General features: G+C 48.1%; 1 protein-coding gene across 1 annotated transcript in view; it reads left to right on the forward strand.

The window, feature by feature from the left end:
* Positions 1–20,397, forward strand: part of PIK3C2B (phosphatidylinositol-4-phosphate 3-kinase catalytic subunit type 2 beta) — a 75,799-nt gene that overhangs the window by 12,069 nt on the left and 43,333 nt on the right. Inside the window, exon 2 of the mRNA XM_066362001.1 lies at positions 17,247–18,263. Within this exon, the coding sequence (XP_066218098.1) occupies positions 17,334–18,263 (930 nt within the window). The 5' untranslated portion in view covers positions 17,247–17,333. The remainder of the gene's footprint in view (positions 1–17,246; positions 18,264–20,397) is intronic.

The raw sequence follows: 20,397 nt of genomic DNA on the forward strand, positions 1-20,397 counted from the left end.
TCATTAACTTGTAGTAGTTGCTTCTCGTATGTGCCTTGACTGGACAAGACTAGGGTTTCGAAATGGGACCTCAGCATTCCAGGTTGACGATTTATCCACTGAGCCACCACAAGTCAGTGTCATCATTTTTCTCTTATCTGCAAAACTAGGTTGAGTTGGGTTTTTTTCTTGTTTATTTGCTTGTCTTTTGAGCAGCTGGATAGGGTAAAGAAGTATTTTGAGGAGTGGGGAAGAATGTGGGGGTATACCAGGATAATCTTGGATATCAGCTTAAACATTTGGTAAAATATGATGTGTCTGGGTCTGTGGGTGGATGGGAAAAATACTGAATTTTGACCTCAGGCAAGTTTCAGTTTAACTCTTGATTCTATCATTGACTAGTTGTGTGACCTTGAGCAATTTACTCAATTCCTTCCCTGTTTTCTAGTTTCCTCATTCATAAAGTAAGGATAATCATATCCACATTAAGAATTGTGAGGATTAAACAAGACAATCCCTGGCACAAAATACCAGAGGCAAACAATAGGTCTGTTTCCTTCCTTCTGTTTCTGAGCTGCTCATACTCACTTAGCCTCCCTCTCTACTCACCCCTCTCCCTGCCTCCTTGTCTTTCTGTCACCAAAACATTCCAGTCAAGTCATTGGACAAAGCCCTGGAGATACTAATTTGACGGACTTTGTGATGGTGATTACATTACCTGTAATGGTATTTCAGCAAGGTACCTATGAATTTGGAGCTCCAATGTGGCCACACAAGCAGTCACACGCTGGCTACACTTATCCAGCTGCCAAGCATGTTGGCTGACACCTGCTGAGAATGGCCCCTGACTATTACCATCCTGTAAACCCTGAGTGAGGGTCACATGAGTGGAGGACCCCAGAAGATGAGGCTGGTGGAGTGTGAGTGTGCACCACTCTGCCAGTTGGGCGGCTGGTTCCCTCCTCTGCCAAGTGTCCACTTTGCCAGCTATAGACTTAGGCTGTCTCTTTGGGAGACCTCTGTCTCTCTTGAAATCTTCCTGTGCAAAGTGGGCCACAGAAGATGGGAGAAAGGCATCGGGTAGGTATAGAGCAACAATAAGATTAACTGACATGCCTGACCTGTGGTGGCGCAGTGGATAAAGCGTCTACCTGGAAATGCTGAGGTCTCCGGTTCGAAACCCTGGGCTTGCCTGGTCAAGGCACATATGGGAGTTGATGCTTCCTGCTCCTCCTCCTCCTCTCTCTCTCTCTCTCTCTCTCTCTCTCCTCTAAAATGAATAAATTAAAAAAAATTTTTTTAAAAACTTAAAAAAAAAAAAAAGACTAACTGACATGATTCCTTGCTCCGCTCCCTCACCCCATGGGTCACTTCCCACTTAGTGAGCCTCCATGCACAGAGATGCTTTTATGCCATTTAAAGCAGATAGGTAGTCCTTGTGCCCCAGACACCAGGCCAGCATTTTAATCCATCATGTCACATACATAGCTTTAAGAGTGTTAAGGAGACATGGAGAGTAAAAGAAGTAAGGAGGAAGGGTTGACCAGGGAAGGCTCTGAGGCTCTTGAGTTGGGCTGGAAAGAGGAGAGAGAAAGGAGGGAGAGGAAGGCACTCCCAGCTGCACCATGGCCTTCGTGAGGCCCTGAGTCAGGTGGACGGAAAATTGGGCATTGCACCAGGCTGTCCGTGCAGGTGAGCTGGGCTGCTGGCACTGGACCTGCCACTGAGACAGGTCCAGGGGTGAGCAGGCGGATGTGGGGAGTCATGGCTGGGGTCCCCTTGGATTTGGCACCATTAGGACCACTGTCTGCTGTCCCCTTCCCAGTCCCCTCATCTAGGTAATTCCCTCCCCTGTAATTTGGGGATTCTGGACACTGAGAGGCCAGTTCAGAGAGGATCTCATTTCTCAGTCCCCTCCTGGGCCCTGCTTCCCCAGTGGCCTTGGTAAAATAGAATCCCTGGTCTCCCCCTGGGTTCAGTGTCCTTGACTGCCCGAAGTAGGATATCCTTCCGGCCAGCTGTCAGGAAGAATGGTGTGGAACTGCGTGGCTACTGGGAAAGACCTGGTGGCTGCCTGGGTCAGGCTGGGCTAACAATAGCCAAGGCCAGGGATGGGAGGGGTCAGTGACTTAAAAGGACAAGCTGCCTGGTGGGCAGCACTGGGGGACTTATATTCTGAAGAGGGGCAAGAGATTCCTGAGGTTCAGGAGCTGAGGCCAAGGGAGGCCATAGAGAGGCACAGCCTACTCTGGGGATCTGCCCGCCCACTGTAATGTATTGTTCCTCCCAGTGCCACTAGAAATTTCCCTTACCACTGCCAGAATGGTTGGTTGGGCACTCTTCCCCTCAGACTCTGCTTTTTAAATGCAAATGTCCCTGGAAGGGACTAACACCCACACCTCTAACACCTCTGTGTAAATTAGTATCAGATGTTTGGTAGTGGTTTGTTTGTGTATTTTTTTTTCTGGGCTGAGAGATGGGGGCTGCTTGAGAGCTAGCACCTGTTTCCTTTCCCACCCTGCTCTGTGGGTCGCCAGGGCTCCTCCACTCGGCCCTGACTTAGGAAATAACCATCCCTGAGGCGTGCCCAGAGCCAGGTGTCCTTGGGCAAGGGCCTCCTGGGCTCGTCTGCCTGGGGTCCCCTTCCCTGGCATTCTCACTCCCTGCTGCTCTCCAGGCCTGCCCCCAGAGTGGTGGAATGTGTATAGGGAAGGGCCTGCTTTGGAAGACCCAGAGCAGCGCCCTGGAGCCGAAGGCCCCGTTTCCTTTCTCTTCTGGGTTCAACCTTCCACCTACTTTTCTCAGGCTTCTTTGCTAGTGACACTAAGGTCATGACCTCACAGTACCTAAGCTAACTTCCTGTCCTCAGGGAGCTAATGAGGGAGTGAGTGAGCTGGAGAGTGTGCAGGGGTGTGGAGTGGGGTGTGTGCCATTTGTGTGGTTATCATGGCTTTGGGTCCCTTTCAGGGATTTTCTTGATTTGAGGAGTTAGCACTAACTGAAAAATATTCTGTTATTAGAACACATTCCAGATGGCTGGTTTAGGAACTGTGGTGGCAGAGGGACAGCGGGCAGGACTGTAGACAGTGGGGCAGAGCCCCCTTGTCCAGAAGAAGGGAGGGAGCTTGCCCTAGGCGTGCTGTGGGAGCAGGTTTTCAGCGTCTTGAAGGTTTACAAGGATGGCTGGCTTACCACTTTTTGCTCAACTTCCTCTCACCCTCCTCTGAGCCAGGCAGGTGGCTGCCAGCTGTCAGCAGCCCATTGCCCACACACATGTTCCAGCCTGCTTTTCCCCTGACCTGGGCTGGTAGGCAGTCACCCCCACCCTTCCAATAGGCGGTGCCATCACATTGGGCTGCAGACCCCACCTTCCCTACGCTGTGAGTAGGCTTGTTCTGGGGACTAATCTCCTGGGTCCCAGGGCTTCAGTACATCTGTGCCGAATGTATACTTGTTGAAGGGGCATAGTGCTGGGGCCAAGATAATTTCAGAGTGTCAGCTGGCTGGATCCTTTTCCAGTGTGATACCCAGGGCAAAGTTCGTGACCCTTAGTGGTCCTCACTTGCCTCATCTCTGAAAATCAGGACACTGTCATGGAGAAGAGAGACAACCTTTCAGATGTCTAAGAAAGGTGCTATCAGAAAACAACTATGGAAGTGTTATAATTGAATGACTTGGAGACACTCCTTAAAAACCTGGGTTGATCTTCCAGCAAAGATGTCCTTCTGGAGGATGATCTCATTGGCGTTATTTGGTGTACTCTGGTTAATCCAGTGCCTTTGCAGTTACCCTGAGATCCACCCTGTCCCCTTGCTGTGGGGTAGGACTGTGTTGAAAGTTCCTCCTTGCTCGGTGCAGACTCTGATGGGTCAGCCCCGCCCAGCACATGAGGACATGTCGTGTCAGGACTGAACCTGAGCATGAGGTGGACCAGCGCGGCTTCTCATCTCTTCCCTCCAGTGAGGCCTCCAGGCAGAGCATGTTCTGTCCTGGCTGTCTGGGGACAGCTGTGACCTATTTTCTGGATTCTCCTTAATGAGCTGGTCTCCTCCAGGGAGTTTTCCCAGCACCCAGAAGGAATCCTGGAGAACTGGATTCCACAGGGCATGAGCTGGGTGAGCTGGTCTGCGGGTTGGCTGGAGGCGACAGAGGCAGCAGTCTGGGCCTTGCCGGAACCCTGGTTTTGAAGGAAGTGGGTGACCTCGGGAAGCGAAGCTGAGGTGCTGAGCAAGGGAGAATGGACAGGGAGGCAGAGACTAGAGAGGGCTGCTCCCCCATCCCTCACACCCCTGTGTTCTATGACCTCCTCCCAGGGGGGCTGACATTTCACAAACCTTCAGAGAGACTAGGGTTTCCTAGCCCATGTTTGGAAATGCTGGGGTTCATTTTATGATGTGGATTGCACTGGTGGGAAAGTTGTCTGTGAATAAATTTCCTCAGGAGACCCCTCAGGGAAGTTCATGCTGCGAGTTCCTCTTACCCCCCACATTCCTGTCCCACTGCCTTTCTCTAGAGAGTCGAGGAAGCTGGAAGTCAATTTATTGAGGTAACATTGGTTAATAACATAAATATCAGGTGTACAATGTTATAATTTATATCTGTGTACTCTATTTTGTGCTCACCCGAAAGTCTAGTCTCCTTCCATTGCCATATATTTGACCCCCTTTATCCACCTCTCCCTTCTGCTTCCCCCTCCTCTTTGGTCACCAATGTTCTGTTGTCTGGATCTGTGAGTTTTTTGTTTGTTTGTTTTGTTAGTTCATTTGTTACTTTTTTTTCTGTGTGACAGAGATAGGGAGACAGAGAGAGGAACAAATAGGGACAGACAGGTAGGAAGGGAGAGAGATCATGTAAAGTCAGTAGCCGTGGCCACCATTAGACCTGCCTGGCCCATGCAGGTTCGCATTAGATTCAGACAGACGGTAATGAAACAACGGAGCCAAGAACTTGTGGGCCATTAGCTTTAATCCTAGCTTTAATCATTACTTACCCGGCGGGCAAGTAAAAACACACACTGGGCTCCAAAACCCACTCATTCAGTGCTCACAAAGCTACTGACTTATCCGAGTTTCCTAGAATCAAAGTTTCTAGCTCACCAGCCTTATTCACATTCCCATCTCCTCTCTGCACAAACTCTGCACTAACTGGCTTCTCCTTTAGTGCTCCACCATCTTGGCTGCTTCTCCTGGTCTCCTCCATGTGGCCTTACTCTGCTCTCCTCTCCGATACCAATCCCAGGAACAGAGAGAGCAAGCTCCCAGTCTGTCCCACTTTATAGTGTAGAAATCCAGACCTTTAATCCAATATACAAACAAGGAAGTCTCTGATACAAAGTCACTTATCGGAAGCATAATGGGATTCCTCATGAGAGTGTACCACCCTACATCAAAAAGGGTGGGAAAGGCTTAGTCTTAAAACTAAGCCTTAGGCCAGGGGTTCCCAAACTATGGCCCGCGGACCACATGCGGCCCCTTGAGGCCATTTATCCAGCCCCCGCTGCACTTCCAGAAGGGGCACCTCTTTCATTGGTGGTCAATGAAAGGAGCACATTGACCATCTCATTAGCCAAAAGCAGACCCATAGTTCCCATTGAAATACTGGTCAGTTTCTTGATTTAAATTTACTTGTTTTTTATTTTAAATATTGTATTTGTTCCCGTTTTGTTTTTTTACTTTAAAATAAGATATGTGCAGTGTGCATAGGGATTTGTTCATAGTTTTTTTTATAGTCCGGCCCTCTAACAGTCTGAGGGACAGTGAACTGGCCCCCTGTGTAAAAAGTTTGGGGACCCCTGCCTTAGGCTATAAGAATTCTGCCTGCTTACAGCCTGTCCCCCCATATCCAATGCAAACTATAAGTGGGCAAACAGATATGTCATTATTTACAAACTTATTTGACAACAGATGAGAAGCATCAATTCGTCATTGCAGCACCTTAGTTGTTCATTGACTGCTTTCTCATATGTGCCTTGACCAGGGGGGCTACAGCATACTGAGCAACCCCTTGCTAAAGCCAGTGACCTTAGGTTCAAGCTGGTGAGCTGTGCTCAAACCAAATGAGCCCGGGCTCAAGTCCACGACCTCGAGGTTTCGAACCTGAGTCCTCTGCGTCCCAGTCCAATGCTCTACCTACTGCGCCACTGCCTGGTCAGGCTGTTACTTTTCTTTGTTTTATATTCCACATATGAGTGAAAAGATATCTTTTGTCCTTTTCTGTCTGACGTATTTCAGTGAGCACAATACCCTCTAGGTCCGTCAGTGTTGTAGGACATGCCCAGAAGCAAGATTTCAACACATTGAGGAAATGCCTTGAGTCAACCTGGGATGCTAGGACCCAGGTTTGAAGACTAAAGGTCACCAGCTTGAGCATGGAATCATCAACATGATCCCATGGTCGCTGGCTTGAAGCCTGAGGTCACTGTCACGAGCCCAAGGTCGCTGGCTCAGTTAGAGCCCCCTGGTCAAGGCACGTAGGAGAAGCAATCAGTAAACAACAAAAGTGACGCAACTGTGAGTTGATGCTTCTCATCTCTCTCCCTTCCTGCCTCTCTCTGTCTTTCTATCTCTCCATCTGTCTCTCTCTTTCTCTCTCGTTCATGTGCGCATGCACTAAAAAAAGAGAGAAAAAATAAAAAAATAGTCTGGAAAGTGGTAGTTTTTCAGTTCTGTTTATGCATTTAGAATCAATGAAATATGTTGGTGGTGGGTTAAGGAGGTGGGAGAAAGCAAAGCAGGGAAATCTCTAAGATGGGATAAAGAACAAAATGAAGAGACACATACTTCTTTTACATTGATGGACACAGGATAGTTCGCATTTAATATTTACGGTACACAGAACAAGATAAAGAGGAGTTTTGTGGTCTTGTGCTCTGGTGCCAGCACCTGTGTCTTGAGGGATTATTTTGCAGGGGCTACCTCCTCTGGTGACACAATCCCTAGTGGAAGCTTTAAAATGATTGTGTGTTAGCCATTGATCAATCCTCAGCAAGGACTGCCTCACAACCAGCTTGTTGTGAGATACAGAGTATGTTTCATTTTCCAGATATGTGAACAGTCAGGTGAGCTGAGGGCCCGTGTTCTCTGCAGCCCTGTTGCCATCCTAATTAGAGCATAGGACAGTGGTTCACTGGAGCTCCAGGCATCAGCAGGGGCCAGCGTTCTGAGCCCAGTGGAGTTCTGGAGCCAAAAATTCAAGATCAGGATGTTGTCAGGGTTGGTGTCTCCTGAGGCCTCTCTGGCATGTAGATGGCTGTCTTCTCTCTGTGTCCTCACAGTCTGCCCTGTGTGTCCATCTTTTCTTATGGCAGGGTAATGTCCCATTGTATGTATATACCACATCTTCTTTATCCACTCCTCTGTTGATGGCACTTAGGTTGTTTTCATATCTTAGCTGTTGTAAATAATGCTGCAGTCAACATAGGGGGTGACTATATCTTTGTGAATTACTTCAGATAAATATCCAAAAGAGGAATTACTGGATCATATTGTAGTTCTATTCTTAATTTTTTGAGGAACTTCCATATTGTTTTCCCTACTGGCTGTACCAGTTTGCATTCCCACTCACTGTGCTCTTTAGAGGGAACCCGGCCTTATCTGAACTAGAAGGGCTGGTTCTGCAGTGGCTGAGGCCAGGCGGGGAAAGGGGAGAGGGGAGAAAGCAGGAAGTACGGATCAGATAGAGGAGATGTGGCTGCTCTGGCTTCTGGGATTGGAGATCCACGTGCTGCCAAACCTTTTTTTTCTCTTTGCAAAAGGTTCCATTCAGCTGGTTGCCAGTTCCTGATCCCTGGCCCAGTCATCTAAATCGTCAGCTCTAGGAAGGAAAGTTTTGAGAGGAGCCACAAGCTGCCTCAGCTCTCCACCTCTGACTTTGTTCATTCTCAGATCCCGAATCTGCAGGGTGTCTGGTGGGAGCTGTGATCTCTGCAGATTCTACGTGTGCATGTCTGACCAGAACCAATTGCACAAATGTTTTCTGGGCCAGGATCCGGGACTCCAGGGCTCTGAATGCAAACCCAACTCCATCCAACCATGTTACACATCCTCCTAGTACCTGTCCTCCTGCTCTTTTAGGACCCAGAGAGCCCTCTCTAACTCTTGTTCCCACTTTAGCTTCAAATTAGTGGTAAGTCCAGGGTAGGCCTAAGGAAGAAAGTGGTGGAAAGTAAGGTCCAGTAGGAAAGACTGACCCATGTGGGGCCATCCATCTCTACGATGCTGGCAGGGCTGTATGAGTGGGAAGAAAACACAGGCAATTATTTTCTGTCTTCCCACATTTGGAAATAAGTAAAAGCTTCACAAAGGACATAGATTAGGTCAGAGGAAGACTTTGTTCATGCTTGTGACGCAATGATGGCCTGACATCAAAGAAGCTGTATAAAACCTGTAGGTTTCTTTCTTTCTTTCTTTTTAAAGATTTCATTTATTGATTTTACAGCAAGGTGGAGGAGGGGTTATGAGGTGTAGTTGTTTCAGTATAGCTGTTCATATGTATGTTCAGTGTGGCTTGTGTGTGCCCTGACCAGGCAAGCCCAGGGTTTTCAACCGGCAACCTCAGCACTCCAGATCAGAACTCTACCTACTGTGCCACCATAGGCCAGTTTTTTTTTGTTTTTGGTTTTGTGTTTTTTTTGGGAGAGAGAGAAAGGAGAGAGGAAAAGAGAGAGGTGAGAAGCATCAATTCATAGTTGCGTCACTTTAGTTGTTCATTGATTGCTTTCTCATACGTGCCTCGGTGGTGGGGGAGCTCCAGCTGAGCCAGTGACTTCTTGTTCAAGCCAGTGACCTTTGGGCTCAAGCCAGTGACCATGGGATCATGTTGATGATCCCACACGCAAACCAGCAACCCCGCTCTCAACTTGGCAAGCCTGAGCTCAAGCTGGATGAGCCCGTACTTAGGCCAGCGACCTCAGGGTTTCAAACGTGGGAACCTCAGCATCCTAGGTCGATGCTCTATCCACTGCGCCACCAAGGGTCAGGCAAAACCTGGAGGATTTCTTTTTTCTTTTTTTTTCTTTTTTTTTTGTGGCAGAGACAGAGAGAGTCAGAGAGAGACAGATAGGGACAGACAGACAGGAAGGGAGAGAGATGAGAAGCATCAGTTCTTCATTGCAGCTCCTTAGTTGTCCATTGATTGATTTCTCATATGTGCCTTGACCAGGGGGCTACAGCAGACTGAGTGACCCCTTGCTCAAGCCAGCAACCTTGGGCTCAAGCTGGTGAGCCTTGCTCAAACCAGATGAGCCCGCGCTCAAGCTGGCAACGTTGGGGTCTCGAACCTGGGTCCTCCACGTCCCAGTCTGATACTCTATCCCAGGGGTCCCCAAACATTTTACACAGGGGGCCAGTTCACTGTCCCTCAGACCATTGGAGGGCCGGACTATTAAAAAAAACTATGAACAAAGCCCTATGCACACTGCACATATCTTATTTTAAAGTAAAAAAACAAAACGGGGACAAATACAATATTTAAAATAAAGAACAAGTAAATTTAAATCAACAAACTGACCAGTATTTCAATGGGAACTATGGGCTTGCTTTTGGCTAATGAGATGGTCAATGTCTGGTTCTATTTTTGTCACTGCTAGATGTAACAAGCGATATGACATGCTTCCGGAGCCATGAGGTGTGCGTTCCACGTCACCGGAAGTAGTACTGTACATGAGCGACACTGCGCTTTGCTGCGCTGCTACATATAGTGCTCCTCTCACTGACCACCAATGAAAGAGGTGCCCCTTCTGGAAGTGTGGTGAGGGCCGGATAAATGGCCTCAGGGGGCCGCATGTGACCCACAGGCCGTAGTTTGGGGACCTCTGCTCTATCCACTGCGCCACCACCTGGTCAGGCCTGTAGGTTTTCAATACAAAAGCAGGGATCAGATGCATATCTGTTTGAAGCAGGGAGCTGGCCTACCTGTCCTTAATATACCTTCCTGCTGGAGGAATTGAATTCCTGGCACGGCACACGCTGAGCTTCCCTGCTAGAGCTGGGGCTGGGGAGAGGGAAGAGAAGCCAGGGCAGCAGGTGTGTGGGCTGCAGTGTAGGGGTGGGTCTCTGCCTGTGAAGCCAGTGAGATTTAGGCTATGGGTAAGTATGGATCTTGGGGGTTACATAAGGAAAGGGGTCCTTTCTAAAGAGAAAACTCTAGAAGCCAAAGTGATTAAGTATTATGGCCTCCAACCCCTTGACTTGTCCTGTCCTTCGGAGGAGGTGCTCCCTAGGGTAGTCCTGAAACTGAGTTCTCTTCCCTTAGTAAAAACTACTAAAGGTGGGATGCCTGAGGCTGGGGCTTGAAACCCTCTATTTTTCTCATCACCTTGTTTATAGCTCTTCGTTTTCCTTGCCTAGTGAAGATGGGCCAACATAGCCTCCCTGCTTTGTGCCTCAGGAGGGGGATTGATATATTTATGGATGTGTCTATCACCATTACTAGATTATAAACTCTCTGGAATTATGCCACAGTTATCGGAATACTTATAGGTCTAGCATGGTGCCTGGAGCGTAGCTGGTACTCCGTACCCATTGAGATCCAATTCTGTGGCTCAGGAAGTGGGAAGATGGCCCAAACCCATTAGATCATCCCAAGTAGAGCAGCTACGTTATGGTGCCCTCCAGCAAGACAGCAGGAAGCCCTGTCTACCCATAGCTGGTATCAGTGCTGGCCCCTGAGCCCTCCCTCTCTGGTGCAGAGACTGAGCAGAGCCAGCTCACTGGAGGGAGTGCCTTTTCCTTTTTCTCCGCCCTTTGACTCTGAACCATTGTGTGGCTCGGCCCTGACCCCATTTCCTCCCCCACCGGCCTTCAGCCATCTGTTGGCAGCTGTGTGGACTGAGTTCGGTGCCTGGTGCTGCATAGACCCTGGCACTGACCTGCTCAGCCCTAAGCCTGTCCACTTTCTGCATCAGCTGACCAGGGCTTTTCAGGGTCCCTTTCCACAGTTCCTCCTTCTCTTCTTAGAAGGTCTGAAACCCTAGTTTGTGGGTCAAACTGGGCTGCACATTTGAATCTCCTGAGGGGCTTAGAAACAATCAGAGTCCAGGAGCTTACTCTACTGAATCAGACCCTCCAGGAGAGGGACCAGGAATTTGTATGTTTGAAAAAGCTCCCAAGTGACAAGTGGGAACATTTAAATGTGGATATATAGTAAATAATGTTATTGTGTCAATGTTAAATTTTGTGGGTGGTTTTGTGTTTATATAGGAGGATGTCCTAGTTTTTAAGTAATTCAGGCTAAAGTATTTTGGGGTGGTTGTGTTTACGTATTTCAAATGTGTAGGCAGAGAAAGAGAAAGTGTGCATATGGGGGAATGTTAACAAGCAGTGCATACAAGTGGTGAAAGGAAACTGGCTAGAATGACCTTCCAGACAATTTCCATCTGCTGAGATGGATACTAGGAGAGAACATAGCCAGGGCCACCAAGGTGCACAACTCCAGGGGGCGCCATTCACATGGTTTTCTTTGTTGTCGTCAAGGGTGTCATTCATTTAGAACACAGTGTGTGAGTGCTCCCTGGGGTTGTATGACACAGCAGCACCCGTCCCAGCCATCTTTGTGGATGAGCTGCAGAGTAGCACAAACCCAGGCACTTATCTACCCACCTCTTTCCTGTTACCTACAAGGATATTTGCTTTTATACAGAATCCCTAGGAGCCCTTGAGGACTAAGGGACTAGAGCAGTTTCTAGTTTGTTAGCCCAACAGAGGCTGGCAGAGAGGGAACTGAATTAGGGAAGGGGAAAGCAGGACACAGGAGGCTGATTCCCAAAGCACTTTGTGCACTGCCCTTACTCCTGGAAAATGCAGTTCGACGTCTGAGTTCTCACTCTAGCTCCAGGTTGTTGGGATGGTTGCTCTTGCCTTCCCTCTTTCCCTCTCTGGATTTCCCGTGTGGGGCTGCTGCTCCGCTCTGAACCTTCATCTTAGGGGTGGCTCTCCTGGTCTTGGGGGAATGCTGCTTGTCCTGCCTCCTCACTGTGGACTCCTCAGCATCAGAGGGAGCCGAGCCTTGAGCCTTTTGCAAGGAGCAGCTCTCAGTGTGGCCCAGGCGTGGGCTCTGTCAGCAGGCTGGGCCTCCTTCCCTGCATGGCTGATAGTCTGGTGGTGTCTGGGCCAGCAGCCAGGGAGATGGCTGGTGGTTAGAGAGGGGTGGCTCAGTTTTCCTCCTCTGAACTCCAGTCTGGGAAGAGCCTCAGGAACTGGGCCTGCTGGATCTTCCTTGACCTTTCTCTTCTTTCCTTCCAGAGCTAAGGAGTGGCCTTAGCCTGGGCTGGAGTTCTATGAGAAATTTGCTTGAAGGGATCAGTAGGTCAGAATCAAAGACTCTCAGGACTAGAAGGCACTTCCTGTGGTGGTCTTGTCCATCCACCAACCCGCCTTTATGGACACCAAACCTGGCCAGTTTGTTGAAACCCAGTCCTGTGTTTGAATGACCCCAAAGAAAGATATCACCTGTATTCTAATCACTCATCTCCATGTCTAAAAATTCTTACCGCCAGGATACTCTGCCCTTATACCCCAGCTGAAGCACATTTTTCTCAGCAGAAATGAGGTGAATTTGAAACTTCAGGAGCTTAGTGGGAAGATGACAGATTCATACACCTTTAATTTTGAATAAAATATTTTAAGACTGTGTTTGAGATATGTACAGGTTGCTAATGGGAACATAAAGAAAGCCCTTAATTCAATCTGGGGGTGGCGGGGAAGGCTCTCTGAAGAACAGGATATCTGAACCAAGTCTGAGAAGAGTGAGTTGGAGTCAGGCAAAGAGTATCGGGAAAGACATACCCAGGAGTAGGAACAGAATCACGGACATATCAAATACTTGGTAATGAATGGTTGGAGGTGAGAGGGAGATGCTGGCCATAATAAAGACCTTGTAAAGAACAAATAGAGAGAGCCTTTGAAGGGGTTTAATCTGGGTGTGAGATGATCAGGTTTACATTCTAGAAAGAGTCCTCAGGCTGCTCTGTGGAGAGAGCCTTAAAGAGGGAAAGATTAGTAGGAGGAAGAACTCTGAGAGGCTATTGTAATAGCCCAGGTGAGAGAAGATAAGGATTTAATTAAGACAACAGCAGTTAGGACAGAAGGAAGGACTAGATTTGGGAAATGTTGGTCAACCTCGGTGATTGAATATGGGGTGGAAAGAAGGAGAAATCCAGGATGACTGTAGGGTTTCTGGTGTGGGTGACTGGGTGTTGCTGTTCCTCACAGTGAGGAACCAGAGGGGGAGAAGGTGGAGGGAGCAAGGAAGGTGATGGTACAGTTTGGGACATTCGGGGTTTAATGTATGAACAGGCATATACACCTGAGGGGAGCTACATGTTTGTATTCATCAACACGTGAGTGGTGTGAACAGGAGACAAAACAGATGAGCTTGCCCAAGCAGAGGATGTCGTTTGAACAGTGGGCTGAGAACGGAACCCTGAGCCAACACCAACATTTCAGGGGGGCACAAGGAAGAGGAGGACAAAGAAGGATGTGGAGAACAACAACAACAACAACAAAAACGGTGTCATGGAAGCCAGGGGGTAGAGGGTTTAAGGAAGAAGGGAATGGTCTGAGAGCCAAATGCGGCAGCCACGTCCAGGCAGATAGAAATGCCTCTTGAATTAGGTGGCCTAGGCATTGTGGCTGAGGCAGTTTTACAGAAATATTGGGGGCAGAAGCCAGATGACAGTGAGTTATGGAGTAAATGAGAAGCGAGAATTGAGAAACTGGGAAGAAAAGGAAGAACAGAGAGGGTATTTATTAGCTGGAGGAAAAAAAGTCAAAGGAAAGTGCTTCAGGTGTAAGTCCCCCCCCCTTTCTTTTCAAAGCTAGAAGAAGCTTGAACATGTGTATGTGCTGAAGAGAGACACCTAGTTAAGGAGAAGAGGTGAAGATACAGGAGAGGGAGGGGAAATTTGTGGAGCATCATTCAGATGGAGATCCGGTGGAGGGGGGACAAGAGCACAAGAAGGTTGTGCCTCAGCTTCCCCTGAGACCAAGGGGAGAAAGGGAAGCTGAATGCAGGTGTGGAGATAATAATTTAGTGAGGGAGAGAGGCAGGATGTTGAGAGAGATTCTTTCCAATGGCCTCAATTTCCCTCTTCACAATGGTGCCTAGCTAAGGCAACTCTTACTATTCTGCTTGTCCGAGCTCAGAGCTGAAAATACAGTCTGGATTGAAAGGCTTAAACTCAGTCCAACTTTGTGTCCTATCTAAACCCCTAGGATCTCTTATTCCTGGAACCAGTTTCCCAGCTCTGGGCAGCTAAGCTAAATTCTGGTTATCTTCATCTGGTCATTTAATTCCTTTAATTTCAAATAGAAAGACTGCCTCTTACTCTCTGTAGATAAAAAATAATCTGTAAGAAGCTGTTGAAGGGTGGAGAAACTCAACAGACAGAAAATCCGCAGAGTGCTCTATGTGCCCAAGGCTGGGCTTGGGCTAATTTGCCTTTGGGAAACTAATTCTGAAAATTCACTGAGCCAACCCTGGCCCTTCAGATTCTGTGTCTGTGCCTGACAGAGGTATGGGGTCCTGGGGTGGGGTGGGGAACCTCAGGTTAAGGAATACCCTTGTCCTAACTCATTTTGCTTTATTTTTTTGTTTGCTTGCTAACTCATTTTGGATCTGATGAAAATTGCCACCCAAGAATTGAACTAGCATGTCTACATTGTCCCAGTCTGAGTAAGTGCAGGTGTTAGTGTGAAGGGTTTTGCGATGGAAGGACAACCTGTCTGGGGTGGGGTCTCACCTTTCACCCTGAGCTGCTGAGAGAGGCTTTAGTCACCCACATCCCTGAACTGGAATAAGTGAATTGGAAAATAATTATCTCACTTGTTTTTGTTCATCATTCTTTTTGTTTGTTTGTTTTGTTTTGTTTTGTTTTGTTTTGTTTTTTACAGGGACAGAGAGAGAGTCAGAGAGAGGGATAGTTAGGGACAGACAGACAGGAAGGGAGAGAGATGAGAAGCATCAATCATCAATTTTTTGTTGTGACACTTTAGTTGTTCATTGATTGCTCTCATATGTGCCTTGACCGCGGGCCTTCAGCAGACCGAGTAACCCCTTGCTTGAGCCAGCGACCTTGGGTCCAAGCTGGTGAGCTTTTTGTTCAAGCCAGATGAGCTCACACTCAAGTTGGCGACCTCAGGGTCTCGAACCTGGGTCCTGGGCATCCCAGTCCGACGCTCTATCCACTGCGCCACCGCCTGGTCAGGCTCATCATTCTTAAATGTATGGATAGCTCACATTTATTTCAATGTTTAATATTAGAAATGTTTTGGGTCTTTATTTTGATGTTTGGTGATGTTTTTGTGACCAAAAATATGCCCTAGGAACTTAACTCTTGTTTATATCAATTAGCCTCTGGTGACATTGGTTTCATTATATATATATGTTGTTTCATTTAAAGTGTCAGTTTCCAAGAACCTGTCAATGACATTGAGAATTTAATGTGCACACATAGGCTACTGGTTCTCAGCTTCAGCTACAGACTAGATTCTCCTGGGGAGTTTTTGAAAACACCACCGCCTTACCGCAGAACAGTTAAATCAGAATCTCTCGGGAGAATGTGGGCATCAAGACTGTACTTTAAAAAACTTCCCCCAGTGTTTCTAACATGCTGCCAGGGTTGAGAATTGCCGGGCCAACCTAACCATGTCATTACAACCAGTGTCTGTATCATGTCATGGCTTCTAAAGGAAAGGGTTCCAACACTGGAGTAAGTGGAGGGGGCTGCTTGCAGCCAGAAGCAGCTGGTCAGGGATCCTGCCTTTCTGTCTGGCTTCCTGAGGGCCCAGGGGAAATCAGTGTTTTGGCACAACTGTAATCCATCAGGCATCTGGATTTCACGCTTTGGAACACTTTGTTTAATTGCTCGTATTGGTAGGTTTTGGGAGGATCCTTGAGCAATCTGAGTAATTTTAAATTCTGTTTCATAACAGAACTATTGTACTTTTCATTTATAGCTTTATTGAGGTATAATTGACATAGAATAGACTATATGTACTTTAAGTATACAATTTGAGAAGTCTTGACAAATGTGAAACCATTACCACAGTCTAGATAATGAACATATTCATCATCCCCAAAAGTTCCTTTCTCCTCCTTTGTAATCTGTCCCTCTTTCCACCCATTCCCAGATAACCACTGATCTGCTTTCTGTCACTGTAGATTACTTTTCATTTTCCAGACTTTTATATAAATGGAATCCTATGTATTCATACTTTTTTGTCTGGCTTGTTTTACTCAGCATAGTTATTTTGAAATTCATCTGTGGTATTATGTGTGTCTATAATTCATTCCTTGCCTGACCGATGGTGGCACAGTGGATAGAGTGTCGACACAGGATGCTGAGGTCCCCAGTCTGAAACCCCGAGATCACCAGATTGAGCATAAGCTCGTCGGCTTGAGCACGGGCTTACCAGCTTGAGCACAGGGTTGCTGGCTTGAACATGGGATCATTGACCTGATCCTTTGGTCACGGGCTTGAAGCCCAAGGTCACTGGGTTGAGCAAGGGGTCACTGGCTCTGTTTGAGCTCCCTCACCCTGGATCAAGGCATGTGTGAGAAGCAATCAATGAACAAGTAAAGCAACTATGAGTTAATGCTTCTCCATCTCTCTCCTCCCTCTCTTTTTTTCAATAATAATAATAATAGTAATTTGCTGAGTAATAGTCAATTGTGTGGACATATCTCATTTTTTAATCCATTCATCTGTTGGTAGACATTTAGGTTGTTTCTGGTTTTTAGATATTACACATAAGACTTCTAGGAATATTCATCTATAAAACTTTGTGTAGACATGTGCTTTCATTTTCTTGGGTAAAGAACTATGAGCGGAGTAGCTGAGTCATATGGTAGGTGGATGTTTACCTTTTCAAGAAGTTGCCTGTGTTCTAAAGTAGTTATTCCATTTCATATTCCCACAAGCAGCATCCGAGAGCTGTCTTCTCTAAACTGATTGAAGAGCTCTGTTTCTGTCTTCTCCTCTTGACTGATGCCACCTTCTTTCCTCTGGGTACATGTGAGAGAGATGAGGAAGGGAGTTAGGGACCAGAGGAGGAGGCAATTATAGATGAATGGAAGGATGGATGGGTATAATATGATATAATAGATAAAGTTGTCTTGGTATCTCTTTTTTTTCCATCTTTCTGTTTCTTTCCATCTGAAGGAATAAGCAGTGGTCCAAGTGCTGTCACCTACTAGTAAGTCAGATTATTATATATATATATATCTCTTTTTGTGACTGAATGATTGATATCATTACCCCTCACCTACAGGTGCCCAGACACCATGCCGCAACCCTGCAGACCTGACCTTGGCAGGAAGTAGAAGACTTCCTGGTTTCCTTCGTCCTCATCCTCACCATGTCGTCGACTCAGGGCAATGGGGAACACTGGAAGTCCCTGGAGTCAGTGGGCATCAGTCGCAAAGAGCTGGCTATGGCTGAAGCCCTGCAGATGGAGTATGATGCTCTGTCCCGGCTCCGGCATGACAAGGAGGAAAATAGGACCAAGCAGAACACAGACCCCTCTCTCATCAGCTGGGATGAGCCCGCCCTGGACTTCTACAGCAAGCCAGCAGGAAGGCAGAAGGACCTCAAGCTCTTACGCGGTCTTTCTGGCTCTGATCCTACCCTCAATTACAACTCACTTTCCCCACAGGAAGGGCTGCCCAACCACTCTACCTCCCAGGGCTCCCAGCCTGGCCCAGATCCCTGGCCCAAACGCTCCCTGGCTGGAGACTATCTCTACATTTTTGATGGTTCAGATGAGGGGCTCTCTGTGTCCCCGAGACCAGGGGACATAGATGACTCTTCTAAGAAACTGTCCCCACCTCCTCTGCCTCCTCGAGTCTCTATCTGGGACACTCCTCCCCTACCTCCCAGAAAGGGGTCCCCATCTTCTTCCAAGATCTCCCAGCCCAATGACATCAACACTTTTTTTTTGGTCGAACAGCCTCCAGGCAAATTGCTAGGGCATCAGATCCTAGAAAAAGAGGAGCCAAGAGGCGGGGGTATGGGACGCCTGCTGGGGTCTGTGGACTATGATGGTATCAATGATGCGATTACGCGGCTCAACTTGAAGTCAACCTATGATGCAGAGATGTTGCAGGATGCCACCAGGGGCTGGAAGGAGGGCCGGGAGCCCCTGGACTTCGGCAAGGACACTCCTGGGAAACCCGTGGCCCGGAGCAAGACCATGCCCCCTCAGGTGCCCCCCCGCACTTATGTTTCTCGCTATGCCAACCGAAAAAATGCGACACCTGGCAAGAACCACCGGATTTCTGCTGCTTCGGTGAGGACCTTACTGTGTTTCTTCTGTCTTCCTTTCTTCATGTCATTCAGAAACAGAATAGCCCTCCTCTGCTATTTCAAATCTGCTACACACTCATCCCTGTAGTCCTCTTTTCCCCTCTGCTTCTGTCGTTGGGCTGCTGGGTCCTGGCGGAGGAGAGGAAAAAAGATGGAGACAAAGCTCCTCTCCAGGGCTGAGTTTTTATATCTTGTGTGTTTTGTGTATCCTCTGGGGGCAGCAGGCATTTCAGAATCCCAGTTTCTAGTGTGTGCCTGCTTTATGGTATGAGGACAAACTGGGGTTTGGGGACTCATTGTTGACTCTATGGCCCAGTGGCCCTGTGCACTGGAGTGAGTTACTTCTGCTTTTTGCTCTGCCAAAAATGCTGTGTGGTGATGAGACTCAATCCTCGCATTAACCATTGTTTAGTGCTCGCTGAATAGCAGACCCTGGTCCAGACCTGTTGGACCTGCCTGCTTGTCCAGACCCCTTGGACCTGCCTGCTGGTCCAAAACACACAGCCTTGGTCTCATTACAAAGCTGGCTTCTTCTCGTTCTCTTTGTCTCTCTGTGTGTCTCTTCTCTGTGTCTGTGTCTTACTGTCTCTCTTTCTGTCTCTGTTTATCTTTCTCCCTCTGTCTCTCTCTCTTTTTCTCTCTCTGTCTAGCTTTCTGTTTTTCTGTGTCTACCTCCCTGTTTTTTTTTCTCTCTCTCTTTTTTATTATGGTAAAATATACGGAACATTAAATTTACCGTCCTAGCCAACTTGAAGTATGCAGTGAGGTGGCATGAAGTACAGGCACCTTGTTCTGTAACCGTCACCACCATTCATCTCTTTTCACATGGAAAATGTTTGGAAAAAATATGTAGTATGGCAATAATAATTTCACTTTCATAAACATATAAGATAGTAAAGTATTTACAAAAAAGCACAGGGTGGGTTCCAGGGCAGCTTTGATCTTTTTTCTGATTTAAAAAAGTGCCAGCAGCAAGCATCCCCAAGGGAGAGACTGGAAGATGCTTTGTGTTTCTCCGTTGAGCCTTGGAAGCCCTGGCCCTAGAAGGGGTCAAAGGGCACCTTCGTGGCTGATGACTTCTGTAGGAACAGCATTCCCTCTCGTTCCATCCCCATTTCTTCCTTATACATTGTCTAAGGGACACAGGGGCTTTCCCACCTTATATCCTAGCAATTGGGGTCCTTTACGACCCTAGAAAAGCCATGCGGTCCTTCCTTCCTGTGCTTCTGCTAAGAGAGCGCCTGCAGGAGCATCAGCTCCTGGGACAAGGCACAGCTCTAGAGCTCAGGGCTTTTTAAAGGCCCTGCTCTGAGAGGTGGGGCTGCTCCTGCTATTTATAGGGACAGGGAGAGTCCTGTTTCCAGTTCCAAGTTCATCTCACAGAGTTGGGCCTGCTCTCCGGGTCCAGCTACCCTGGTAGGTGGTCACCTCTGTTGCTCCCTCTCCTGCTCCCTCCATTCCCTCACCCTTCCCTCATCCTCTTGTGTATTATCAGAGTCTGAGAGGGAGCTCGGTCCAGAGTCTCCTGGAAGAAGCTAGGGCAAAGCACAACGCTCTTGCCCATTCTTAGTGGGGACATGCGGCCTTGGTCCTCCCCACCTCAACTTGGTGCAGGGACCCACCCTACCAGGCGGGGGAACCCCTCAGGCCCCCGGCCAGTGCCTCCACCCCGCCTTCGCCGGGCTTCCAGCCAGAGGGACCCTCCTTATCCCAGGCCTGTGGAGCCAGCTCTGGAAATGGTTGGCTCCAAATGTCAGCTTGGTACCCCCGCTGCCAGCCTCTGCCTGGCAGACTCCCCCAGCCAGCACCGGGCGATGCCACCAGGGCCTGCCAGCAGGGTGAACGTAAGTGGCTTTGTTTTCTTATGGAGCCAGGGAGTGGCACTGGAAGGGCATGAAAATGGCCCTCAGTAGCTACTCTGTTCTCGGCCCATTGCCTTGCCCTCCTCTGTCTCTGTCTCTCTGTCTCTCTCTTTCTGTTTTTCTGTCTCATTCTGTTGCTCTGCCGCTCTCTCACTCTTGCTATTATGGGTTAATTGCGGACAGTGGTACTATTGTTTTGACTGGGACACAGGCACGAACTTGGCAGAGCCAGTGCCTCGCATGCCAGCTGCCCCC

This window comes from Saccopteryx leptura, chromosome 2 (assembly GCF_036850995.1).
Source record: "Saccopteryx leptura isolate mSacLep1 chromosome 2, mSacLep1_pri_phased_curated, whole genome shotgun sequence".
In the NCBI taxonomy this organism is placed as follows: domain Eukaryota; kingdom Metazoa; phylum Chordata; class Mammalia; order Chiroptera; family Emballonuridae; genus Saccopteryx; species Saccopteryx leptura.